This window comes from Carcharhinus amblyrhynchos, unplaced genomic scaffold (genome assembly GCF_965287045.1).
Source record: "Carcharhinus amblyrhynchos unplaced genomic scaffold, sCarAmb.v2.hapA chromosome_122, whole genome shotgun sequence".
Taxonomy (NCBI): Eukaryota; Metazoa; Chordata; class Chondrichthyes; order Carcharhiniformes; family Carcharhinidae; genus Carcharhinus; species Carcharhinus amblyrhynchos.
In genome coordinates, this window is record NW_027649862.1 from 222344 (window position 1) to 244297 (window position 21954).

The following is a 21954-nucleotide window of genomic DNA, read 5'->3' on the forward strand; positions in this document are numbered from 1 at the left end:
CCTGGGCCTGCCTTCCATTCCAACTTGTGGAACAGCGACACAACTGCTCAGCGTTTCCTTTGATTATCAAGGTCAGGGATGTCATTCCGGGGAAAGGCAACACTCTTCGTTGCAGCCAAACACTCCCAGGACAGGTACAGCAACAGGGTTAGATACAGAGTAAAGCTCCCTCTACACTGTCCCCCCCATCAAACACTCCCAGGACAGGTACAGCACGGGGTTAGATACAGAGTAAAGCTCCCTCTACACTGATCCCCTATCAGACACTCCCAGGACAGGTACAGCACGGGGTTAGATACAGAGTAAAGCTCACTCTGCACTGCCCCCCTATCAAACACTCCCAGGACAGGTACAGCATGGGGTTAGATACAGAGTAAAGCTCCCTCTACACTGTCCCCCATCAAACACTCCCAGGACAGGTATAGCACGGGGTTAGATACAGAGTAAAGCTCCCTCTGCACTGTCCCCCCATCAAACACTCCCAGGACAGGTACAGCATGGGGTTAGATACAGAGTAAAGCTCTCTCAGTAAATTGTCTCCCACCATTTTCATGGCTGCCCTTCCATTGTGAAAAAGGCCTGAGTCACCTGAATGTTATATTTGACATAAAGCCTGTAGCCTCCTTCAGAAGCAGTTATGTGTCCGCCTGGTATCACAGTACCTCTCCACCCATTGCTGTGTGTGGCGTTGGAGAATATGTTCCCTTCCGTGGGAACAACATTGTGAATGCTGGAATTGTACAGCAGCATCTGGAGTTCTGCTGTGGGGAGGGTCTTATCGAAGATTTCCACACATCTTTCCTCTGTGCAGACCCTGACCAGGCTGCTGCATATATCCAGCTTTCCATGAAAGTCCAGTCTTGTCTTTGTCAGCTGTTTTTCAGTTGCTGCAATTGATACCAGCCACACAGTACTGAATTATTTCTGGAATTCTCTCCAAATGGTGATGTGGAAAGTGGTGCTGACGGCCCATTTTTTGATTCTTGCAGGATGATTTTTGCTGAGTGCGCTCCGAGCACATGTCCCTGTGATGAGCATTGCTGCAACCAGCGGATCCAGAGGCACGAGTGGGTGCAGTGTCTGGAGCGCTTCCGTGCGGAGGGCAAAGGCTGGGGAATCCGCACCAAGGAAACCCTGAAGGCCGGGCAGTTCATCATCGAGTATCTGGGGGAAGTGGTCAGCGAACAAGAGTTCAGGTACACGGGCCTTCCCTCATCAGCGTGCACAGAATCCGGAGTCCCTTTCCCAACAAATCCTGTCCGTTAGCTCCCCACAGTAAGTGCTGAGTGGTGAACAGGAATGTGATGTAATGCCAGGAGTTAGATAGTAATGAATCTCTACTTATAGTGGGACAGTCTAAAGTTTTATAATTTATTAATGTCAAGAGGAGGCTTACATTAACACTGCAGTGAAGTTATTGTGAAAATCCCCTAGTCACCACATTCCGGCGCCTGTTTGGGCACACTGAGGGAGAATTTAGTACGGCCGATGCACCGTAACCAGCATGTCTTTCAGACTGTGGGAGGAAACTAGAGCACCCAGAGGAAACCCACGCAGACAATGACCCAAGCTGGGAATCGAACCCAGGTCCCTGATGCTGGGAGGCAGCTGTGCTAACCTACTGTGTCATCGTGCTGCTGGGAATTGAACCCAGGTCCCTAATGCTGAGAGGCAGCAGTGCTAACCCACTGTGCCGCTCTGCTGCCACCATCTAGGAGTATGTCACAGTGCTTAGATTGGCTGCAAAGCAGAATAAAAACAAAGAAAATAACAGCCCAGGAACAGGCCCTTCAGCCCTCCAAGCTTGCACTGACCATGCTGCCTGACTGAACTAAAACCCCCTACCCTTCCGGAGACCATATCCCTCTATTCCCGTCCCATTTATGGATTTGTCCAGACGCCCCTGAAAACTCACTATCGTATCTGCTTCCACTACCTCCCCCGGCAGCGAATTCCAGGTGTCCACCGTCCTCTGCTTAAAAAAAACTTGCCTCATACATCTCTTTTAAACATTGCCCCTTGCACCTTAAACCTGTGCCCCCTGGTAATTGACTCTTCCACCCTGGGGGAAAAGTTTCTGACTATCCACTCTGTCCATGTCCCTCATAATCTTGTAGACTTCATCGTTCCAGTGAGAACAAACCAAATTTCTCCAACCTCTCCTCGTAGCCAATGCCCTCCATACCAGGCAACACCCTGGCTGATATAGTTAATATTCACTGTATGGGCTGCAGATCAATGTGAGCATCAGACAATCTTATTTATCGTCCATTTGGCAAGGGCAAGTGAGGAATACAGAAGGAATATTTGGCCCATTAATGTTGCCTCTTGAGTGATTCAGACGCCTGCTTGTCTCCAATCTTGTGTCTGCACAGGCTGTCCCCTGCCAGTTAAAGGGGAGGATTCCTGTTTACACACAGTCTGTGAAAGCAGTTATCTAGCTTTTCAGAAGATTCATTCTGAGCATCACTGGCCTGACCCTTCATTTATTGCCCCTTGAGAAGGTGGTGGTGAGCCGCCGGCCTGAACCCCCTGCAGTCCCCGTGTGGGGTAGATACACTGCTGTTAGGGAGGGAGTCCCAGGGTTTTGACCCAGCAACACTGAGGGATCACCCGATATATTTCCAAGTCAGGATGGTGAGTGGCTCAGAGAGGGAACTTGCAGGTGGTGGTGTTCCCCATGTGTCCTTATCCTGCTCAATCGTAGTGGTCATGGGTTTGGAAGGTGCTGTTGAAAGAGTCTTGGTGTGTTCCTGCGGTGCATTTTGTAGACAGGTCTCAGTATTGTCACTGAGCGTCGGTGGTTTGTGGTTAGCATGTCAATCAAGCGGGGCCGCTTTGTCCTGGATGGTGTCAAGCTTCTGAAGTGTTTTTGGAGCTGCACCCATCCAGGCAAGTGGGGAGTATTCCATCACTCTCCTGACTTGTGTCCTTGTAGATGGTGGATAGGCTTTGGGGAGTCAGGAGGTGAGTTACTCTCTGCAGAATTCCCAGCCTCTGACCTGCTCTGGTAGCCATAGAATTTATATGGCTGGGTCCAGTTCAGTTTCTGGTCAATGATAACCCCCAGGATGTTGATAGTGGGGGTGGGGGGGTTTCAGTGATGGTCAGTGTTAACCCCCAGGATGTTGATAGTGGGGGGGGTGGGGGGGATTCAGTTTCTGGTCAATGTTAACCCCCAGGATGTTGATAGTGGGAGTGGGGGGGATTCAGTTTCTGGTCAATGGTAACCCCCAGGATGTTGATAGTGGGAGTGGGGGGGATTCAGTTTCTGGTCAATGGTAACCCCCAGGATGTTGATAATGGGGAGGGAATTCATTGATGGTCAATGGTAACCCCCAGGATGTTGATAGTGGGGAGGGAATTCAATGATGGTCAATGGTAACCCCCAGGATGTTGATAGTGGGGAGGGAATTCAATGATGGTCAATGGTAACCCCCAGGATGTTGATAGTGGGGAGGGAATTCAATGATGGTCAATGGTAACCCCCAGGATGTTGATAGTGGGGAGGGAATTCATTGATGGTCAATGGTAACCCCCAGGATGTTGATAGTGGGGAGGGAATTCAGTGATGGTGAATGGTAACCCCCAGGATGTTGATAGTGGGGGGGATTCAGTGATGGTCAATGGTAACCCCCAGGATGTTGATAGTGGGGGTGGATTCCATGGAAGGAGTGCCGTTGAACATCATGCTGCGATGGTTATATTCCCTGTGGTTGGAGACGGTTAACAATGACACCTGCGTGGCACAAACGTTATTTGCCACTTGTGAGCCTAAGGTTGTTACGGCACTGCCTTGTATCTGTTTCACATCAGGGGGAGAATTTGTCAATGCCATGAGGCAGGAATCTCTGCCACATCTCACTACTCGATACTGCCTTCCCAATATGGGTGCTTTTATTTTATGTTTCTTTATTAGTGTCACAAGTCGCCTTACGTTAACACTGCAATGATGTTACTGTGAAAATCCCCTAGTTGCCACACTTCAGCACTGTTTCGAGTACACTAAGGGAGAATTTAGCATGGCCAGTGCACCCTAACCAGCACGTCTTTCAGACTGTGGGAGGAAACCCACGCAGACACGAGGAGAATGTGCAAACTCCACACAGACCAAAGCCGGGATTTGAACCTGGGTCCCTGGCGCTGTGAGGCAGCAGTGCTAACCACTGTGCTGCCGCTCCACCCCATTATTAGGGAGATGGGAAGAAACTGAAAGGTTTCCGAATCACGCATCACCAAAACAGGCCCTTTGGCCCAACAGGCCTGTGCTGACCATTAAATACCAATCTATGCTACTCCCTTTTATCAGCAGTTGGACCCTTCTGTGCCTGGTTTGGTTTAATATAATATTGACATAAATCACTGAGTTCCTGATTTTACCATATGGCTCCTTTAATGCTTGGAAATTGAAAGGAAAAGCTCTGATTCCAGTCGCGCCTTTCACATCCTCAGGAGGTCGCAGATTGCTGCCGAACCAGCAGTGTTATTTTCCAAACACCTTAGCTGCAGCCAGTACGTGTACAGTATGATCCTGCAAGCAGCAACTGTATTAACAGCTGTAGTGGTCTGGATGCTGGGTGGGGGGGCTGTTTTCAGGTCTTCCTCCGTGTGTTCCAAGGTGTTTAATATTTCACCTGAACAGGCTGACTGTGAGCTCGAATAGATTTTCGACCCTGTGATTCCAGATGAGAGTGCTGAGCTGCCACTGTGTGTAACATTAGCTCTGTTCCCTTCCAGGAATCGCATGATAGAGCAGTATCAGAACCATAACGATCACTACTGCCTGAACCTGGACAGTGGGATGGTGATCGACAGTTACCGCATGGGGAACGAAGCTCGCTTTATCAACCACAGCTGCAATCCTAACTGTGAAATGCAGAAATGGTAAGAAGGTGAAACCTGTATACAGTGAACGTGTTGTGTGCTGAGTGTACACAAGGAAGGTATATACAGCGAACGTGTTGTGTGCTGAGTGTATACGAGGAAGGTGTGTACAGCGAATGTGTTGTGTGCTTAGTGTACACGAAAGTATATACAGTGAACGTGTTATGTGCTGAGTGTACACAAGGAAAGTATATGCAGTGAACATGTTATGTGCTGAGTATACACGAGGAAAGTATACACACTGAACGTGTTGTGTGCTGAGTACACGAGGAAGGTATATAAAGTGAATATGTTGTGTGCTCAGTGTACGTGAAGGCATATACAGTGAACGTGTTATTTGCTGAGTGTACACGTGGAAAGTATATACAGTGAATGTGTTGTGTGCTGAATGTACACGAGGAAGGTATATACAGTGAACGTGTTATATGCTGAATTTACATGAGGAAGGTATACACAGCGAACGTGCTGTGTGCTGAGTTTACAGGAGGAAGGTATATACAGTGAACGTGTTATGTGCTGAGTGTACATGAAGGTATATACAGTGCATGTGTTGCGTGTTGAATTTACATGAGGAAGGTATATACAGTGAATATGTTGTGTGCTCAGTGTACACGAAGGTATATACAGTGAACGTGTTATTTGCTGAGTGTACACGAGGAAAGTATATACAGCGAACGTGTTGTGTGCTGAGTTTACAGGAGGAAGGTATATACAGCGAACGTGTTGTGTGCTGAGTTTACAAGAGGAAGGTATATACAGCGAACGTGTTGTGTGCTGAGTTTACAGGAGGAAGGTATATACAGTGAACGTGTTGTGTGCTGAGTTTACAGGAGGAAGGTATATACAGCGAACGAGTTGTGTGCTGAGTTTACAGGAGGAAGGTATATACAGCGAATGTGTTGTGTGCTGAGTTTACAGGAGGAAGGTATATACAGCGAACGAGTTGTGTGCTGAGTTTACAGGAGGAAGGTATATACAGCGAACGTGTTGTGTGCTGAGTTTACAGGAGGAAGGTATATACAGCGAACGTGTTGTGTGCTGAGTTTACAGGAGGAAGGTATATACAGCGAACGTGTTGCATGCTGGGTTTACAAGTAGCATCATTTGGTTAAAATCACTCTCTGCATTTTTACCTGCAAGCATGGTTAGCTAATCTGGTAAAGGGCAGATGATGGCCCAGTGGTATTATCACTAGACTATTAATCCAGAAACTCAGCTAATGTTCTGGGGGAGCCGGGTTTGAATCCCACCACAGCAGATGGTGGAATTTGAATTCAATAAAAAACATCTGGAATTAAGAATCTACTGATGACCCATTGTCGGAAAAACCCATCTGGTTCCCTTTAGGGAAGGAAATCTGCCGCCCTTACCCCAGTCTGGCCTACATGTGACTCCAGAAGCCCTTTTCCACATTCCCCACGCTAAATTGTATTCATTTAGCTCAGAGACTGGTCTTCTTCCTGGCCTGTCCATCTCAGTGGAACCTTTAAACATACCTGGTTTACAGTGGCTAATGCTGTGAAAAAGGCGGTGCGCTCTCCTTCAATCCAACTCTGCTGGGCAGCGATGCTGGGCTGTGGTGACCACCACAGTGCCTGGATCTTCCCGGCCTGAGTCAAAGGGTCAGGCGAGACAGACTTGGAAGGAATATGGCCCAGGTAAGCGGGTCCGGGAAGTGGCAATCCAACCCTGATTCCACAGAAGTTGCAGCCCCAGCTCTCAATGTAGAATGGCAAAAGAGCATTGCTCTGAGTATGTCTGATCTCAGCAGACAGTTCAGCTACAGGGGGTGTCACAACTGACAGTATTTGCACCAAGGGACAGGATAGTCATGAGGAACAGGAACCTTTAGTGATTTTCACAGAATACTACAGTGCAGAAGAGGCCCGTCGGCCCATCGACACATGAAATGCCTTGACCTGCCCACCTAATCCTACTCATCAGCACTTGGCCCAGAGCCCTGAATGTTACAATATGCCAAGCACTCATCCAGGAACTTGTTAAAGGACGTGAGGCATCCACCATCCTCCCAGGCAGTGTGTTCCAGACCCTCACCACCCTCTGGGTAAAAAAGCTTTTCCTCAAATTCCCCTTAAACTTCCTACCCCTGGTGTCCCCTCGGAACTGACCGTTCAACTAAGGAGAACAGCTGCTCCCTAGTCACCCTGTCCATGACCCTCATCATCTTGTGTACCTCTCTAACCTGGGGGACACCAAGACCCCATTTTAGTATCTGCTAGCTCAGCGCTGATTGATGAAACAGCTACAGATTGTAGTTGTGTAGCCACAGAGGTAAACTACACAAACCTTCATGGCCAAACTACATTTGAGTTGGTAGTGGAGGCAGAAACCGTAAACTCTTCTAAAACCTATGTGGATCTGCACCTTAAGTGCTGTAAGCTACAGGGCTATGGGCTGGATGGAGGAAGGTGGGATTAGAAAGGACACCTGGGTGTCCTCGAGCGGACATGGACAGGATGGGCCAAATGGCCTTTTGTTTATTCATTTATGGGATATGGGTGTTGCTGGCTAGGCCAGCATTTATTACCCATCCGTAGTTGCCCCTTGAGAAGGTGGTGGTGAGCTGCTATTCTTGAATTGCTGCAGACCACGTGCTGTGGGTTGACCCACCATGCCATTGGGAAGGGAATTCTGTGCAGTGACTTTTCTCTGGTTCTATTTCACGTTCCCCTCTCTCCGCGTCTGCTGTAGGTCAGTGAATGGGGTTTACAGGATTGGACTGTTTGCTTTGAAAGATGTGAACGCCGGGACTGAGCTGACGTATGACTACAACTTCCACGCATTCAACCTGGAAAAGCAGGTAATGTGGAGAATCTGGACAACAACAGCAATTATAACATCTCCACCCTACAGTACCACATATCTGTGTGTGTAACATAGTCAAAAACCTGATCTACTGCATGATAAAGCAACAATTTGTGTATCTAACCCCGTGCTCTACCTGTCTTGGGAGTGTTTGATGGGGACAGTGTAGAGAGAGCTTTACTCTGTATCTAACCCCATGCTGTCCCTGTCCTGGGAGTGTTTGATGGGGGACAGTGTAGAGAGAGCTTTACTCTGTATCTAACCCCGTGCTGTACCTGTCCTGGGAGTGTTTGATGGGGACAGTGTAGAGGGAGCTTTACTCTGTATCTAACCCTGTGTTGTACCTGTCCTGGGAGTGTTTGATGGGGGGACAGTATAGAGGGAGCTTTACTCTGTATCTAACCCCGTGTTGTACCTGTCCTGGGAGTGTTTGATGGGGACAGTGTAGAGGGAGCTTTACTCTGTATCTAACCCCGTGTTGTACCTGTCCTGGGAGTGTTTGATGGGGGGACAGTGTAGAGGGAGCTTTACTCTGTATCTAACCCTGTCCTGGGAGTGTTTGATGGGGACAGTGTAGAGGGAGCTTTACTCTGTATCTAACCCTGTGTTGTACCTGTCCTGGGAGTGTTTGATGGGGACAGTGTGAGTTGTTTGCCCTGGAAGTGGTTTTGCATTCGGAATTTATTCTGAATGAGTGAAGTCATATGATAAAGCCCCGCTTACAATGGATATGGTTTGTTGACAGTAGAACAGAAATAAAACCACAGTGATGGAACAGCATATCAGCAGTTTACTTATCAGCTTTTCCAGACACACTCTGGACTTTATCAGAGAGAGCCTTGGAATTCTTGAACCAAGCGGTGCTGGGGGAAAGCCTTGAATCAAATCCCTGGAATTTACCAGCTGGTCTGAAGGGCACTAACAGAAATATGGCAGGCAGGCTATTTAAAGAGTGAAGTGACCTGGGCACAGGTACATGGCGAGCTTTACCATGTTTGCCTGCGCTGTTTTGTGTGTTCCAGCAACTTTGTAAATGTGGAGCGGAGAAGTGCCGGGGCATCATTGGGGGTCGCAGCCAGAGGATGAACGGGTTGCTGAACAAGACCGGCCAGCAGGCTAATGGACAGAAGAAGCCAGGCAGGTTGAAGGAAAAGAGGAAATCCAAGCACAGGTTAAAGAAACGGGTGAGTGTCCTGGCAGTGCCTTGTGGCTGAGGGACGGGCACATCAATCAGAGACCTCGTCTCTCCACACTGAGTGCTCTTCTCCGTAGCTGCTGAGAATCATGGTGTGGAGATGTCAGCGTTGGACTGACATCTGGTGTTAACCTGGCGTTGTGAGACTTCTTACAATGAGAATCATGGTTCCTGTGTTTGTAGTCACATTGAAGTTAGATATTGTGTAACTGGACAGTGAAGTAAACCTAAATGTTCAAGGAGTGGCCAAGAAGGCGTATGCCAACTTGCCTTCACCGCTCAGTGTATAGAATGTAAAAATTGGCAAGTCATGTTGCAGCTGTACAGAACTTTAGTTAGTCCACATGTGGAATATCGTGTACAGTTCTGATCACCATACTAGACAGTGGTTAGTGCTGCTGCCTCGCAGTGCCAGGGATCTGGGTTCGATTCCTGGCTTGGATCACTGTGTGTGTGGAATCTGCACGTTCTCCCTGTGTCAGCGTGGGTTTCCTCTGGGTGCTCCGGTTTCCTCCCACAGTCTGAAAGATGTGCTGGTTAGGGTGCATTGGCCATGCTAAATTCTCCCTCAGTGTACCTGAACAGGTGCCAGTTACAGTGATTTCATAGCAGTGTTAATGTAAGCCTACTTGTAACACTATTAAATAAACTTTATAAAAATATGGAGACTTTGGAGAGGGAAAGGTTTAGCAGGACATTGCCCGGTTTGGAGGGTATTAGCCACGAGGAGAGATTGGACAAGCTTGGTTTGTTTTCGCTTGAACATCAGAGGTTGAGGAGCGACCAGATAGAAGTTTACAAAATTATGAGAGGCACAGAGAGAATGGATTGTCGGAGTCTGTTTCCCAGGGGAAAAATATCAATTACTGGGGGGCATAGGTTTAAGGCAAAAGGGGGAAAGTTTAAGGGAGATGTGAAAGGGAGATGCCGGCATTGGACTAGGGTGGGTACAGTAAGAAGTTTCGCAACATCAGGTTAAAATCCAACAGGTTTATTTGGTAGCCCAAGCTTTCAGAGCGTTGCTCCTTCTGAAGTTTAAAACCCTTCTGAAGAAGGGTTTTAACCTGGTGTTGCGAACCTTCTTACTTTTTTTGTACAGAAGGTGGTAAGTGCCTGGAATGCGCCATCTCGCCTTACCCAGGTTAGTGTCTTTACTCCGGACAATCCCAGGAGAGCCGCACAGTTCTTTTATCTCCAATGCGCATATCTGCGGTTGGAATGTGCCTGTGTCAATAATGTGTGCTCCTGGAAGTGCCTCAGCCATTCCTGTTGTGTTTGCTCACAGAGAGGGCACGTGACAGAGGAACCAAGCGAAAACCTCAACAACCCCGCCAAGCTGAGCCAGCCACACCAGATGAAGCCCATGTCCAACCGGGAGAGGTAAGAATCACTTCCCGCCTCCGAAAGCCACACAGCTGAGTGTAGAACCCAGCCGGTTTCCGGGGAGCGCCTCCTTCATATTGTCGATCTCAAATAAGTCACTCAGTAGCACAGAATGGGAGAATTGGTGTTAAAGAAACGTGCTGTTTAAGTTTTTCATCTTGTACTCATCAGGACAAATGCAAAATTTCAAAGAGAGCAACAACTTATACTGTATGATAATACTGGTTGGCAGGTTGACTCTGAGAATCGTTCCCTGGTGCGTTCTCCATGGCAACCCCTTGAGTTACCCAAGTGGACTTCCAGCCTGTATAAATTGTTGCTGCCCTTGAAATTTGGTATTCATAGAATCCCTATCATGCAGAAGGTGGCCCATCGAGGCTGCACCGACCACAATCCCACCCAGGCCCTATCCCCATAACCCCATACATTTACCCTAGCTAGTCCCTCTGACACTAAGGGACAATTTAGCATAGCCAATCCACCTAACCCACACATCTTCGGACTGTGGGAGGAAACTGGAGCACCTGGAGGAAACCCATGTGGACATGGGAAGAATGTGCAAACTCCTCAAAGAGAGTGAGCCGAGCTGGAAATCGAACCTGGGTCCCTGGTGCTGAGAGGCAGTAGCGCTAACCACCGTGCCATTCTTGCTTCAGTCCTGGCAGTGTGCAAGGTGAAAGGCTTCTACAGCATGTACAGCAGTGCTACAAAAATTGCTTATGCAGCAAGTTTTTTTTAAAAAAAGCCCCCCTCCCCCAGACACCCCCACTGTGTGAGAATCCAGCTCCCCAGCTACTGAGCAACTGTTCCACTGGGGAGAGAGCCTGGTCTCTGATCGAGATCACCTTACAGTGCCAGGTTTCTGTTCGAGGTGTTGTCAAACCTGTCCTCCAGGTGTTAAATGTTTTGTAGCGAGGTGCAGTGGGTGGCATGCAGCCCAGGAAAGGGCCAGTTGGCCCATCAATCCCGTGCTATCCCTCCAACCCGAGTTATCAGTTAATCCCATTCCCTTTCCCTAGTCACAGAGCCCTGCAAATTGCTCCTCTCACTGATAGATTCGGTTCCCTTTTGTACCTTTCCTACAATGTGTTTTCCCATGCTATATATGGTTAAAGGTTGACCCATACATCTCGCTCACTCAGTCATAGTCTTGCCCGCGCGCGCGCTCTCACCGTCGCACTCTCACTCATGCTCTCTTGCCCCTCTCAAGGGATCCCGTGCCTGGCACACACATGCTCTCGCTCCTACTTGCACACACAGGCCCCCCCAACATGAATTCTTGACACCTTGTAGATAATTACTGTGCTTCCCCTTTCATTGCCTTATCCTGCAGAGCTGACAATGACAGTTACTGATGATAGGATCCAGTGCCCCACTGGGCGACAGTATTGTTGTCTCTGTATCGTTTCACTGGCCCAGGATTACAGACAAATGCCTGAACCCCTTCCCCACCCCACCCCCCAATTCGAGATTATCCAGCTCTAAGTGGCAGCAGGAAGCTCTCCTTGCGCGAGGGGAAATTGAGCAATCAAGTCTAGCCACACCACACGGGCACACTGCCAAGTGACTGAGGAGCAGCATTGACAGAGTGCCAGCGTGCCCTTGGTTATTTCACACTGTGCGTTGGACTGGAGCTGGGAGCTGGAGTTATTCTGATGTTGTCATTCACTGCGGTGATGAGGAATGCTGACATTCATAGCCCTCCCTCCCTCCCATCGGCCTCTGTATGAGGTGCCAACACAGCTCACAATTCAACAATATCCTCCCTCGTACATAAGAGATGGCGTTGATTGGTTCATCCTGATGTACAGGCTGCTGTCAGTCAGGGTTTTTAGTCAGAATGAACTGTGGTGAATACCCACAGCACGTCCATTGGCATCTGTAACCAGCTGAGATTTCACACAGATTTCATCTGAAGCCCAGCTGAAAGATTGACCCATCTGTGAGTGTCCTGCCATTCACACATCACATTGTCTCCTGCGTGTTGGAGCACAATTTCTGTTTTAACTTGGCTCACAGCCGTGCCATTCAGGTAACCCCAAAGGGCAAAGTAATCATTTCACTTCCCCACCCCCACCCCCGCCAGTGCTTGCTTTTCACAGCTCCCTGGAAGCTGCTCGCTGGGTAATCCTGCGGATACCGGCTGTCTTCCAGCACAGGGCCATCTTGCCCCTCTGCTGCGTAGCCCTTGACTGTTTCCATACACACGGCTCAGCCCAGTACACTCACTGGTTAATGGGCTGCACCACCAGTTCCAAGCCCCTCCACTCCCCTCCAGCACCAAGCACCCCCACCCTCACAATCCCACCAGCTCAAACACCCCCACCCCCAGCTCCATCACCTCCATCTCTCTCTCTCTCTCTCTCTCTCCCCCTCCTTTCTCCCCCCCCCCCCCCCCCCCCACCACCACCACCACCACCACCACCACCCTGCCCCCCAACCCCAGCTGATTAGCTGCTTCCTGCTCTGTCTTAGATCCTGATGTAGAGATGCCGGCATTAGACTGGGGTAAGCACAATAAGAAGTCTCTCAACACCAGGTTAAAGTCCAGCAGTCAAGCTCCTTTTTCAGGTGAGTGAAGAAGGAGATTGAGACTCTGAAAGCTTGTGCTACTAAATAAACCTGTTGGACTTGAACCTGGCTTTGTGAGACTTCTTACTGTCTCAGATCCACAGGGAGAGTCGTCTCTTTTATTGTTTGTCATTCCCATGAACATCCTTGCTACTGCATTAGACACCACTGCTCTTTCAGGAGGTATTTTCATGCGAAATTGCCCCTAAGTGTCCAAAGATGTGCAGGTTAGGTGGATTGGCCATGCTAAATTGCCGTTTAGTATCGGGTAAATATGTGGGATTACGGAAATAGGGCGGGTTGCTGTCTGTGTGGGCTCAATGAGCCAAATGGCCTCCTTCCATGCTGTAAGGATTCTGGGTGGAGTGGAGGTTGGGTGTTTAAGGCAACAGGGAATGTTGACTTTCAGATCACTCCGAGTTTGACACCATAGTGTTGAGGCCGCGTGGTCCTCTGGTTAGGCCAGGCCCTTGCTGGTTGAGTCCTGGATGAGATACCCAGCACGGAGAGAGAACTGCGAGGCTGCGTTAGGAGTAGCCAAGGCAGAATGACTGTATGGGTAATACTGTGAGAAATCCATCACCCCTTTTAGGGAAGCAGTCTGATAAGGTATTCGATACCCAAAGGCTTCCAGCCTTGAGGTGACACTTTATCAAAGTACACAAAATACTAAGTGAAATGATAAAAAGTTAATCCTGTGCACCATTCCAAGACCAACCACGTTCACTTCTGGAATTGTATCCAACAAATTGACACAGTGGGTTAGCATTGCTGCCTCACAGCGCCATGGACCTGGATTCAATTCCCAGCTTTGGTCACTGTCTGTGCGAAGTCTGCACATTCTCCCCGTATCTGCATGGGTTTTCACCCACGCTCCAAAAGACGTGCTGGTTAGGATGCATTGGCCGTGCTAAATTCTCCCTCAGTGTACCCGAACAAGCGCCAGAGTGTGGCGACTAGGGGGTTTTCACAATAACTTCATTGCAGTGTGTTAATGATTTGTGACGCTAATAAATAAACTTTAAGCTCCTGTCTTGATTATTTCCATCTCAATAGGAATTTTGTGCTGAAACACCACGTGTTCCTTGTCCGGAACTGGGAGAAGATGCGGCAGAAACAGGAGGAGGCCAAGCAGGAGAATGACAACAGCCAGTCTGTCTCGCTCTACACCCGCTGGAACGGCATTTGCCGAGATGATGGCAACATCAAATCTGGTACAGAGAGAGAATGAGTTTTCTTGGTGAGGAGGGGGGCACCAAGAGAGGGAGAGACTTCCTCAGTGATGGGTCTATGCACGGTTTTTGTTTGGTGTTCTTGCATTGAGTGAAGGAGTTGGTTCTGGTTTGTGTGAGCAGGCACTGACTCTTCACCCACGGGGCTCACGCGAAGATCCAGCACTTAGCTGTGACGACTGGGGCGACACTCCTTCAGCTAGAGTACCAGTGAATTTAGAAAGGACCTAAATCAGGCTGCTGGTGGGACTGGCTACGCAATCCCAAACTGGGGCTCCCAAGAAGGGAGGAGGGTCATTACGACAGTTTAGATACTCTGTCTGGAGTGCATGTGATGCTGATACTGGGTGGAGGGACAGGGGAGTGTGTGTGTGGGGTCAAAGAATCACTACAGGGCGGAAGGAGGCCATCCGGCCCATCACATGTGCATTGATCACAATACCACCCAGGCCCTATTCCTGGAACCCCACATACTTACCCTGCTAATCCCCGTGACACTAGGGTCAATTTAGCATGGTCAATGCACCCAAACCTGCACATCTTTCAGACCGCAGCACCTGGAGGAAACCCACACACACAGGGAGAATGTGCAAACTCCACACAGACAGTAACCCAAACTGGGAATCAATCCCCACAACTTTCGAGCACTTCTAGTGCTTTGCCACTTTGTCCTCTTGGTTCCCAAGTTCCATTCTGATTAGGTAAAGCACGGTAAGACTCCCTTCAATCCTAGCTGCTGAAGCTCACTCCCATCAGCCAGGGGTTGGCTTTGTCCCTCAGCTACGGGGGTGAAAGGTCGTTCATCAAAATTGTCTATCTCAGTAAATGTGTGTACATATGTCATGTGCACATGTGTGTATCTGTACGTTCGTGTGTCTGTCTGTATGTACGTTTGTGTTTATGTGTGGGTGTACGTGCAATAGGTTGCTGAGAGTAAGCTGTGTGACAGCATAGTATGAATGGATCCCCTTGCCCTCTCTGTGGAGCACAGTGGGGATGCTATAGTGCAGCTTCCCTTAGAGACTTGATGTGGGTGGTTAGTAAATAATGAGACTTAAATTAAACACAGCCTCAGAAGGCCAGGTTCCGGAGTTTAATTTGAGAGGAATTTTTTTATTTTGAAAGTGAAAGCAATATAGGGTGAAGTTGCAGTTCTGAGATGAGTTGTCAGTTAGTCAGGCAAGTTTTGGCTGATGTGGAGTGTACTGATGCAATCTGCGGATTTCTGAATGTTTATTCTGAGGCCCATTGTCTCCCGTGCCTTGCTGAATGCATTGTCCTCTGAGTGTGCGCATATATTTCTGCTATAGCAAGGATGTTACTAAACTGGAAAGGCAGCAAAAAAGAATTACAAGGATGATAGCGGAAGGAGTGATTTATAGGAGAGGCTGGATCATTGAATCCACACAGGCCCTAGCTCTGTAACCCAACATGTTGACTTCGCTAGTCCTCCGACACTAAGGGGCAATTTAGCATGGCCAATCCACCTAACCCACACATCTTTGGACACTAAGGGACAATTTAGCATGGCCAATCCACCTAACCTGCACATCTTTGGACACTGAGGGGCAATTTAGCATGGCCAATCCACCTAACCCACACATCTTTGGACACTAAGGGACAATTTAGCATGGCCAATCCACCTAACCCACACATCTTTGGACACTGAGGGGCAATTTAGCATGCCCAGTCCACCTAACCTGCACATCTTTGGACATTAAGGGGCAATTTAGCATGGCCAATCCACCTAACCTACACATGTTTGGACACTAAGGGGCAATTTAGCGTGGCCAATCCACCTAACCTGCACATCTTTGGACACTAAGGGACAATTTAGCATGGCCAATCCACCTAACCCACACATCTTTGGACACTAAGGGACAATTTAGCATGGCCAATCCACCTAACCTACACATGTTTGGACACTAAGGGACAATTTAGCATGGCCAATCCACCTAACCTGCACATCTTTGGACACTGAGGGGCAATTTAGCATGGCCAATCCACCGAACCCACACACCTTTGGACACTGAGGGGCAATTTAGCATGGCCAATCCACCTAACCCACACATCTTTGGACTGTGGGAGGGAACCAGAGCACCCAGAGGAAACCCATGCAGACACGGGGAGAACATGCAGACTCCGCACAGACAGTGACCCAAGCCGGGAATCGAACCCGGGCGCCTGGTGCTGTGAGGCAGCAGTACTAACCACTGTGCCACCATGCCACATGTAAGTGAGGGAGAGGGGGGTGCTGTGGGCCCTGGGTAATGACTGTGATAATCAAACGTGAAGTGATTTGATTAAAGCAGAATGCTTCCTACGCCTGGTGCAGCTTCACAGGAGCACAGTGTCCCCAAGGATTGGAGTTCTGGTGGAAAGGGACATTGGTATTAATTACCCATGAAAAGGCAGTGAGGTTGCTGTGATAGACCAAGCAGGCAGGAGCGAGGCTCATCGTCCCACTACGCTGCGGATATTCATTTCGCTGTAATTTCACCACCTGCCCAGCTAGAAATGTCTGCCTCTTTCCATATACGTAAAAATGTGCTGTGAATAGTAGCGCAGTGGGTGAGCACTGCTACCTCTCAGCGCAAGGGACACAGATTCGATTCCTGGCTTGGGTCACTGTCTGTGTGGAGTTCGCACACAAACTGGGGTTCCAGTTTCCTCCCACAATCCAAAGATGTGTAGGTTAGATGGATTGGCCATGCTAAATTGCCCCTTGTGTCTAAAGATGTGCAGGTTAGGATGAATTAGCCATGCTAAATTCCCCTTAATGTCCAAAGATGTGTCGGTTAGAGGGATTAGCAGGGTAAGTATGTGGGGTTGCGGGGATAAGGCCTGGGTGGGATTGTGGTCAGTGCAGACTCAATGGGTGGAATGGCCTCCTTCTGCACTGTTGGGAGTCCATGATTCTATGAAGAATTATTGAATGCTCTTTTGTTCAGTATTTTTACATTGCACCCTTTAGCAGGTCAAATGTGAGAAGCAGCAATCTTTTCCAGAGAAGAAGACAATCCGTAAGAGATTGAGGAGATGCGGTCACATCTCATGGGGCAATACATTTCATAGTTTTATGGAGAGGAGACTTGGTGTAGAAACTTCCTTCGGGTCAGGGAGAAGGGTGCAGGGAGCTGGTTCAGACACTTCCTTCGGGACAGGGGTGTAGGGAGCTGGTTCAGACACTTCCTTCGGGACAGGGACAGGGGTGTAGGGAGCTGGTTCAGACACTTCCTTCGGGACAGGGACAGGGTGTAGGGAGCTGGTTCAGACACTTCCTTCGGGACAGGGACAGGGTGTAGGGAGCTGGTTCAGACACTTCCTTCTGGACAGGGGTGTAGGGAGCTGGTTCAGACACTTCCTTCGGGACAGGGACAGGGGTGTAGGGAGCTGGTTCAGACACTTCCTTCGGGACAGGGACAGGGGTGTAGGGAGCTGGTTCAGACACTTCCTTCGGGACAGGGACAGGGGTGTAGGGAGCTGGTTCAGACACTTCCTTTGGGACAGGGACAGGGGTGTAGGGAGCTGGTTCAGACACTTCCCTCGGGACAGGGACAGGGGTGTAGGGAGCTGGTTCAGACACTTCCTTCAGGACAGGGACAGGGGTGTAGGGAGCTGGTTCAGACACTTCCTTCGGGACAGGGACAGGGGTGTAGGGAGCTGGTTCAGACACTTCCTTCGGGACAGGGGTGTAGGGAGCTGGTTCAGACACTTCCTTCGGGACAGGGACAGGGGTGTAGGGAGCTGGTTCAGACACTTCCTTCGGGACAGGGACAGGGTGTAGGGAGCTGGTTCAGACACTTCCTTCGAGACAGGGACAGGGGTGTAGGGAGCTGGTTCAGACACTTCCTTCGGGACAGGGGTGTAGGGAGCTGGTTCAGACACTTCCTTCGGGACAGGGACAGGGGTGTAGGGAGCTGGTTCAGACACTTCCTTCGGGACAGGGGTGTAGGGAGCTGGTTCAGACACTTCCTTCGGGACAGGGACAGGGGTGTAGGGAACTGGTTCAGACACTTCCTTCGAGACAGGGGTGTAGGGAGCTGGTTCAGACGCTTCCTTCAGGACAGGGACAGGGGTGTAGGGAGCTGGTTCAGACACTTCCTTCGGGACAGGGGTGTAGGGAGCTGGTTCAGACACTTCCTTCGAGACAGGGACAGGGTGTAGGGAGCTGGTTCAGACACTTCCTTCGGGACAGGGACAGGGTGTAGGGAGCTGGTTCAGACACTTCCTTCGGGACAGGGACAGGGGTGTAGGGAGCTGGTTCAGACACTTCCTTCGGGACAGGGACAGGGTGTAGGGAGCTGGTTCAGACACTTCCTTTGGGACAGGGACAGGGGTGTAGGGAGCTGGTTCAGACACTTCCTTCGGGACAGGGACAGGGTGTAGGGAGCTGGTTCAGACACTTCCTTCGGGACAGGGACAGGGGTGTAGGGAGCTGGTTCAGACACTTCATTCGGGACAGGGACAGGGTGTAGGGAGCTGGTTCAGACACTTCCTTCGGGACAGGGACAGGGTGTAGGGAGCTGGTTCAGACACTTCATTCGGGACAGGGACAGGGTGTAGGGAGCTGGTTCAGACACTTCCTTCGGGACAGGGACAGGGGTGTAGGGAGCTGGTTCAGACACTTCCTTCGGGACAGGGGTGTAGGGAGCTGGTTCAGACACTTCCTTCGGGACAGGGACAGGGGTGTAGGGAGCTGGTTCAGACACTTCCTTCGGGACAGGGACAGGGGTGTAGGGAGCTGGTTCAGACACTTCCTTCGGGACAGGGACAGGGGTGTAGGGAGCTGGTTCATACACTTCCTTCGGGACAGGGACAGGGTGTAGGGAGCTGGTTCAGACACTTCATTCGGGACAGGGACAGGGTGTAGGGAGCTGGTTCAGACACTTCCTTCGGGACAGGGACAGGGGTGTAGGGAGCTGGTTCAGACACTTCCTTCGGGACAGGGGTGTAGGGAGCTGGTTCAGACACTTCCTTCGGGACAGGGACAGGGGTGTAGGGAGCTGGTTCAGACACTTCATTCGGGACAGGGACAGGGGTGTAGGGAGCTGGTTCAGACACTTCCTTCGGGACAGGGACAGGGGTGTAGGGAGCTGGTTCAGACACTTCCTTCGGGGCAGGGACAGGGTGTAGGGAGCTGGTTCAGACACTTCCTTCGGGACAGGGACAGGGGTGTAGGGAGCTGGTTCAGACACTTCCTTCGGGACAGGGACAGGGTGTAGGGAACTGGTTCAGACACTTCCTTCGGGACAGGGGTGTAGGGAGCTGGTTCAGACACTTCCCTCGGGACAGGGGTGTAGGGAGCTGGTTCAGACACTTCCTTCGGGACAGGGACAGGGGTGTAGGGAGCTGGTTCAGACACTTCCTTCGGGACAGGGACAGGGGTGTAGGGAGCTGGTTCAGACACTTCCCTCGGGACAGGGACAGGGTGTAGGGAACTGGTTCAGACACTTCCTTCGGGACAGGGACAGGGGTGTAGGGAGCTGGTTTAGACACTTCCTTCGGGACAGGGACAGGGGTGTAGGGAGCTGGTTCAGACACTTCCCTCGGGACAGGGACAGGGTGTAGGGAGCTGGTTCAGACACTTCCTTCGGGACAGGGACAGGGGTGTAGGGAACTGGTTCAGACACTTCCTTCGGGACAGGGACCGGGGTGTAGGGGGCTGGTTCAGACACTTCCTTCAGGACAGGGACAGGGGTGTAGGGAACTGGTTCAGACACTTCCTTCGGGACAGGGACAGGGGTGTAGGGAGCTGGTTCAGACACTTCCTTCGGGACAGGGACAAGGGTGTAGGGAGCTGGTTCAGACACTTCCTTCGGGACAGGGACAGGGGTGTAGGGAGCTGGTTCAGACACTTCCTTCGGGACAGGGACAAGGGTGTAGGGAGCTGGTTCAGACACTTCCTTCGGGACAGGGACAGGGGTGTAGGGAGCTGGTTCAGACACTTCCTTCGGGACAGGGACAGGGTGTAGGGAGCTGGTTCAGACACTTCCTTCGGGACAGGGACAGGGGTGTAGGGAGCTGGTTCAGACACTTCCTTCGGGACAGGGACAAGGGTGTAGGGAGCTGGTTCAGACACTTCCTTCGGGACAGGGACAGGGGTGTAGGGAACTGGTTCAGACACTTCCTTCGGGACAGGGGTGTAGGGAGCTGGTTCAGACACTTCCTTCGGGACAGGGACAGGGTGTAGGGAGCTGGTTCAGACACTTCCTTCGGGACAGGGACAGGGGTGTAGGGAACTGGTTCAGACACTTCCTTCGGGACAGGGACAGGGGTGTAGGGAGCTGGTTCAGACACTTCCTTCGGGACAGGGACAGGGGTGTAGGGAACTGGTTCAGACACTTCCTTCGGGACAGGGACAGGGGTGTAGGGAGCTGGTTCAGACACTTCCTTCGGGACAGGGGTGTAGGGAACTGGTTCAGACACTTCATTCGGGACAGGGACAGGGGTGTAGGGAGCTGGTTCAGACACTTCCTTCGGGACAGGGGTGTAGGGAACTGGTTCAGACACTTCCTTCGGGACAGGGACAGGGTGTAGGGAGCTGGTTCATACACTTCCTTCGGGACAGGGACAGGGTGTAGGGAGCTGGTTCAGACACTTCCTTCGGGACAGGGGTGTAGGGAACTGGTTCAGACACTTCATTCGGGACAGGGACAGGGGTGTAGGGAGCTGGTTCAGACACTTCCTTCGGGACAGGGGTGTAGGGAACTGGTTCAGACACTTCCTTCGGGACAGGGACAGGGTGTAGGGAGCTGGTTCATACACTTCCTTCGGGACAGGGACAGGGTGTAGGGAGCTGGTTCAGACACTTCCTTCGGGACAGGGACAGGGGTGTAGGGAGCTGGTTCAGACACTTCCTTCGGGACAGGGACAGGGGTGTAGGGAGCTGGTTCATACACTTCCTTCGGGACAGGGACAGGGGTGTAGGGAGCTGGTGCAGACACTTCCTTCGGGACAGGGACAGGGTGTAGGGAGCTGGTTCAGACACTTCCTTCGAGACAGGGACAGGGTGTAGGGAGCTGGTTCAGACACTTCCTTCGGGACAGGGACCGGGGTGTAGGGAGCTGGTTCAGACACTTCATTCGGGACAGGGACAGGGTGTAGGGAACTGGTTCAGACACTTCCTTCAGGACAGGGACAGGGTGTAGGGAGCTGGTTCAGACACTTCCTTCGGGACAGGGACAGGGGTGTAGGGAACTGGTTCAGACACTTCCTTCGGGACAGGGACAGGGGTGTAGGGAACTGGTTCAGACACTTCCTTCGGGACAGGGACAGGGGTGTAGGGAACTGGTTCAGACACTTCCTTCGGGACAGGGACAGGGGTGTAGGGAACTGGTTCAGACACTTCCTTTGGGACAGGGACAGGGTGTAGGGAGCTGGTTCAGACACTTCCTTCGGGACAGGGACAGGGTGTAGGGAGCTGGTTCAGACACTTCCTTCGGGACAGGGACAGGGGTGTAGGGAGCTGGTTCAGACACTTCCTTCGGGACAGGGACAGGGGTGTAGGGAACTGGTTCAGACACTTCCTTCGGGACAGGGGTGTAGGGAGCTGGTTCAGACACTTCCTTCGGGACAGGGACAGGGGTGTAGGGAGCTGGTTCAGACACTTCCTTCGGGACAGGGACAGGGGTGTAGGGAACTGGTTCATACACTTCATTCGGGACAGGGACAGGGTGTAGGGAGCTGGTTCAGACACTTCCTTCGGGACAGGGACAGGGTGTAGGGAGCTGGTTCAGACACTTCCTTCAGGACAGGGACAGGGGTGTAGGGAACTGGTTCAGACACTTCCTTCGGGACAGGGACAGGGTGTAGGGAGCTGGTTCAGACACTTCCTTCGGGACAGGGACAGGGGTGTAGGGA

The 21954-nt window shown here is 51.0% G+C and overlaps 2 protein-coding genes across 3 annotated transcripts in view; one reads left to right on the top strand and one right to left on the bottom strand.

The window, feature by feature from the left end:
- ash1l (ash1 (absent, small, or homeotic)-like (Drosophila)) overlaps nucleotides 1–21954 on the top strand; it is a 245067-nt gene that overhangs the window by 177110 nt on the left and 46003 nt on the right. For both annotated transcript variants that reach the window (XM_080183023.1, XM_080183024.1), the window contains exons 10-15: nucleotides 990–1196; nucleotides 4738–4884; nucleotides 7597–7705; nucleotides 8733–8894; nucleotides 10191–10285; nucleotides 13916–14073. In XM_080183023.1, the coding sequence (XP_080039149.1) occupies nucleotides 990–1196; nucleotides 4738–4884; nucleotides 7597–7705; nucleotides 8733–8894; nucleotides 10191–10285; nucleotides 13916–14073 (878 nt within the window). The remainder of the gene's footprint in view (nucleotides 1–989; nucleotides 1197–4737; nucleotides 4885–7596; nucleotides 7706–8732; nucleotides 8895–10190; nucleotides 10286–13915; nucleotides 14074–21954) is intronic.
- The window catches only part of ints3 (integrator complex subunit 3), a 254467-nt gene that overhangs the window by 26475 nt on the left and 206038 nt on the right, over nucleotides 1–21954 (bottom strand). The window lies entirely within an intron of this gene.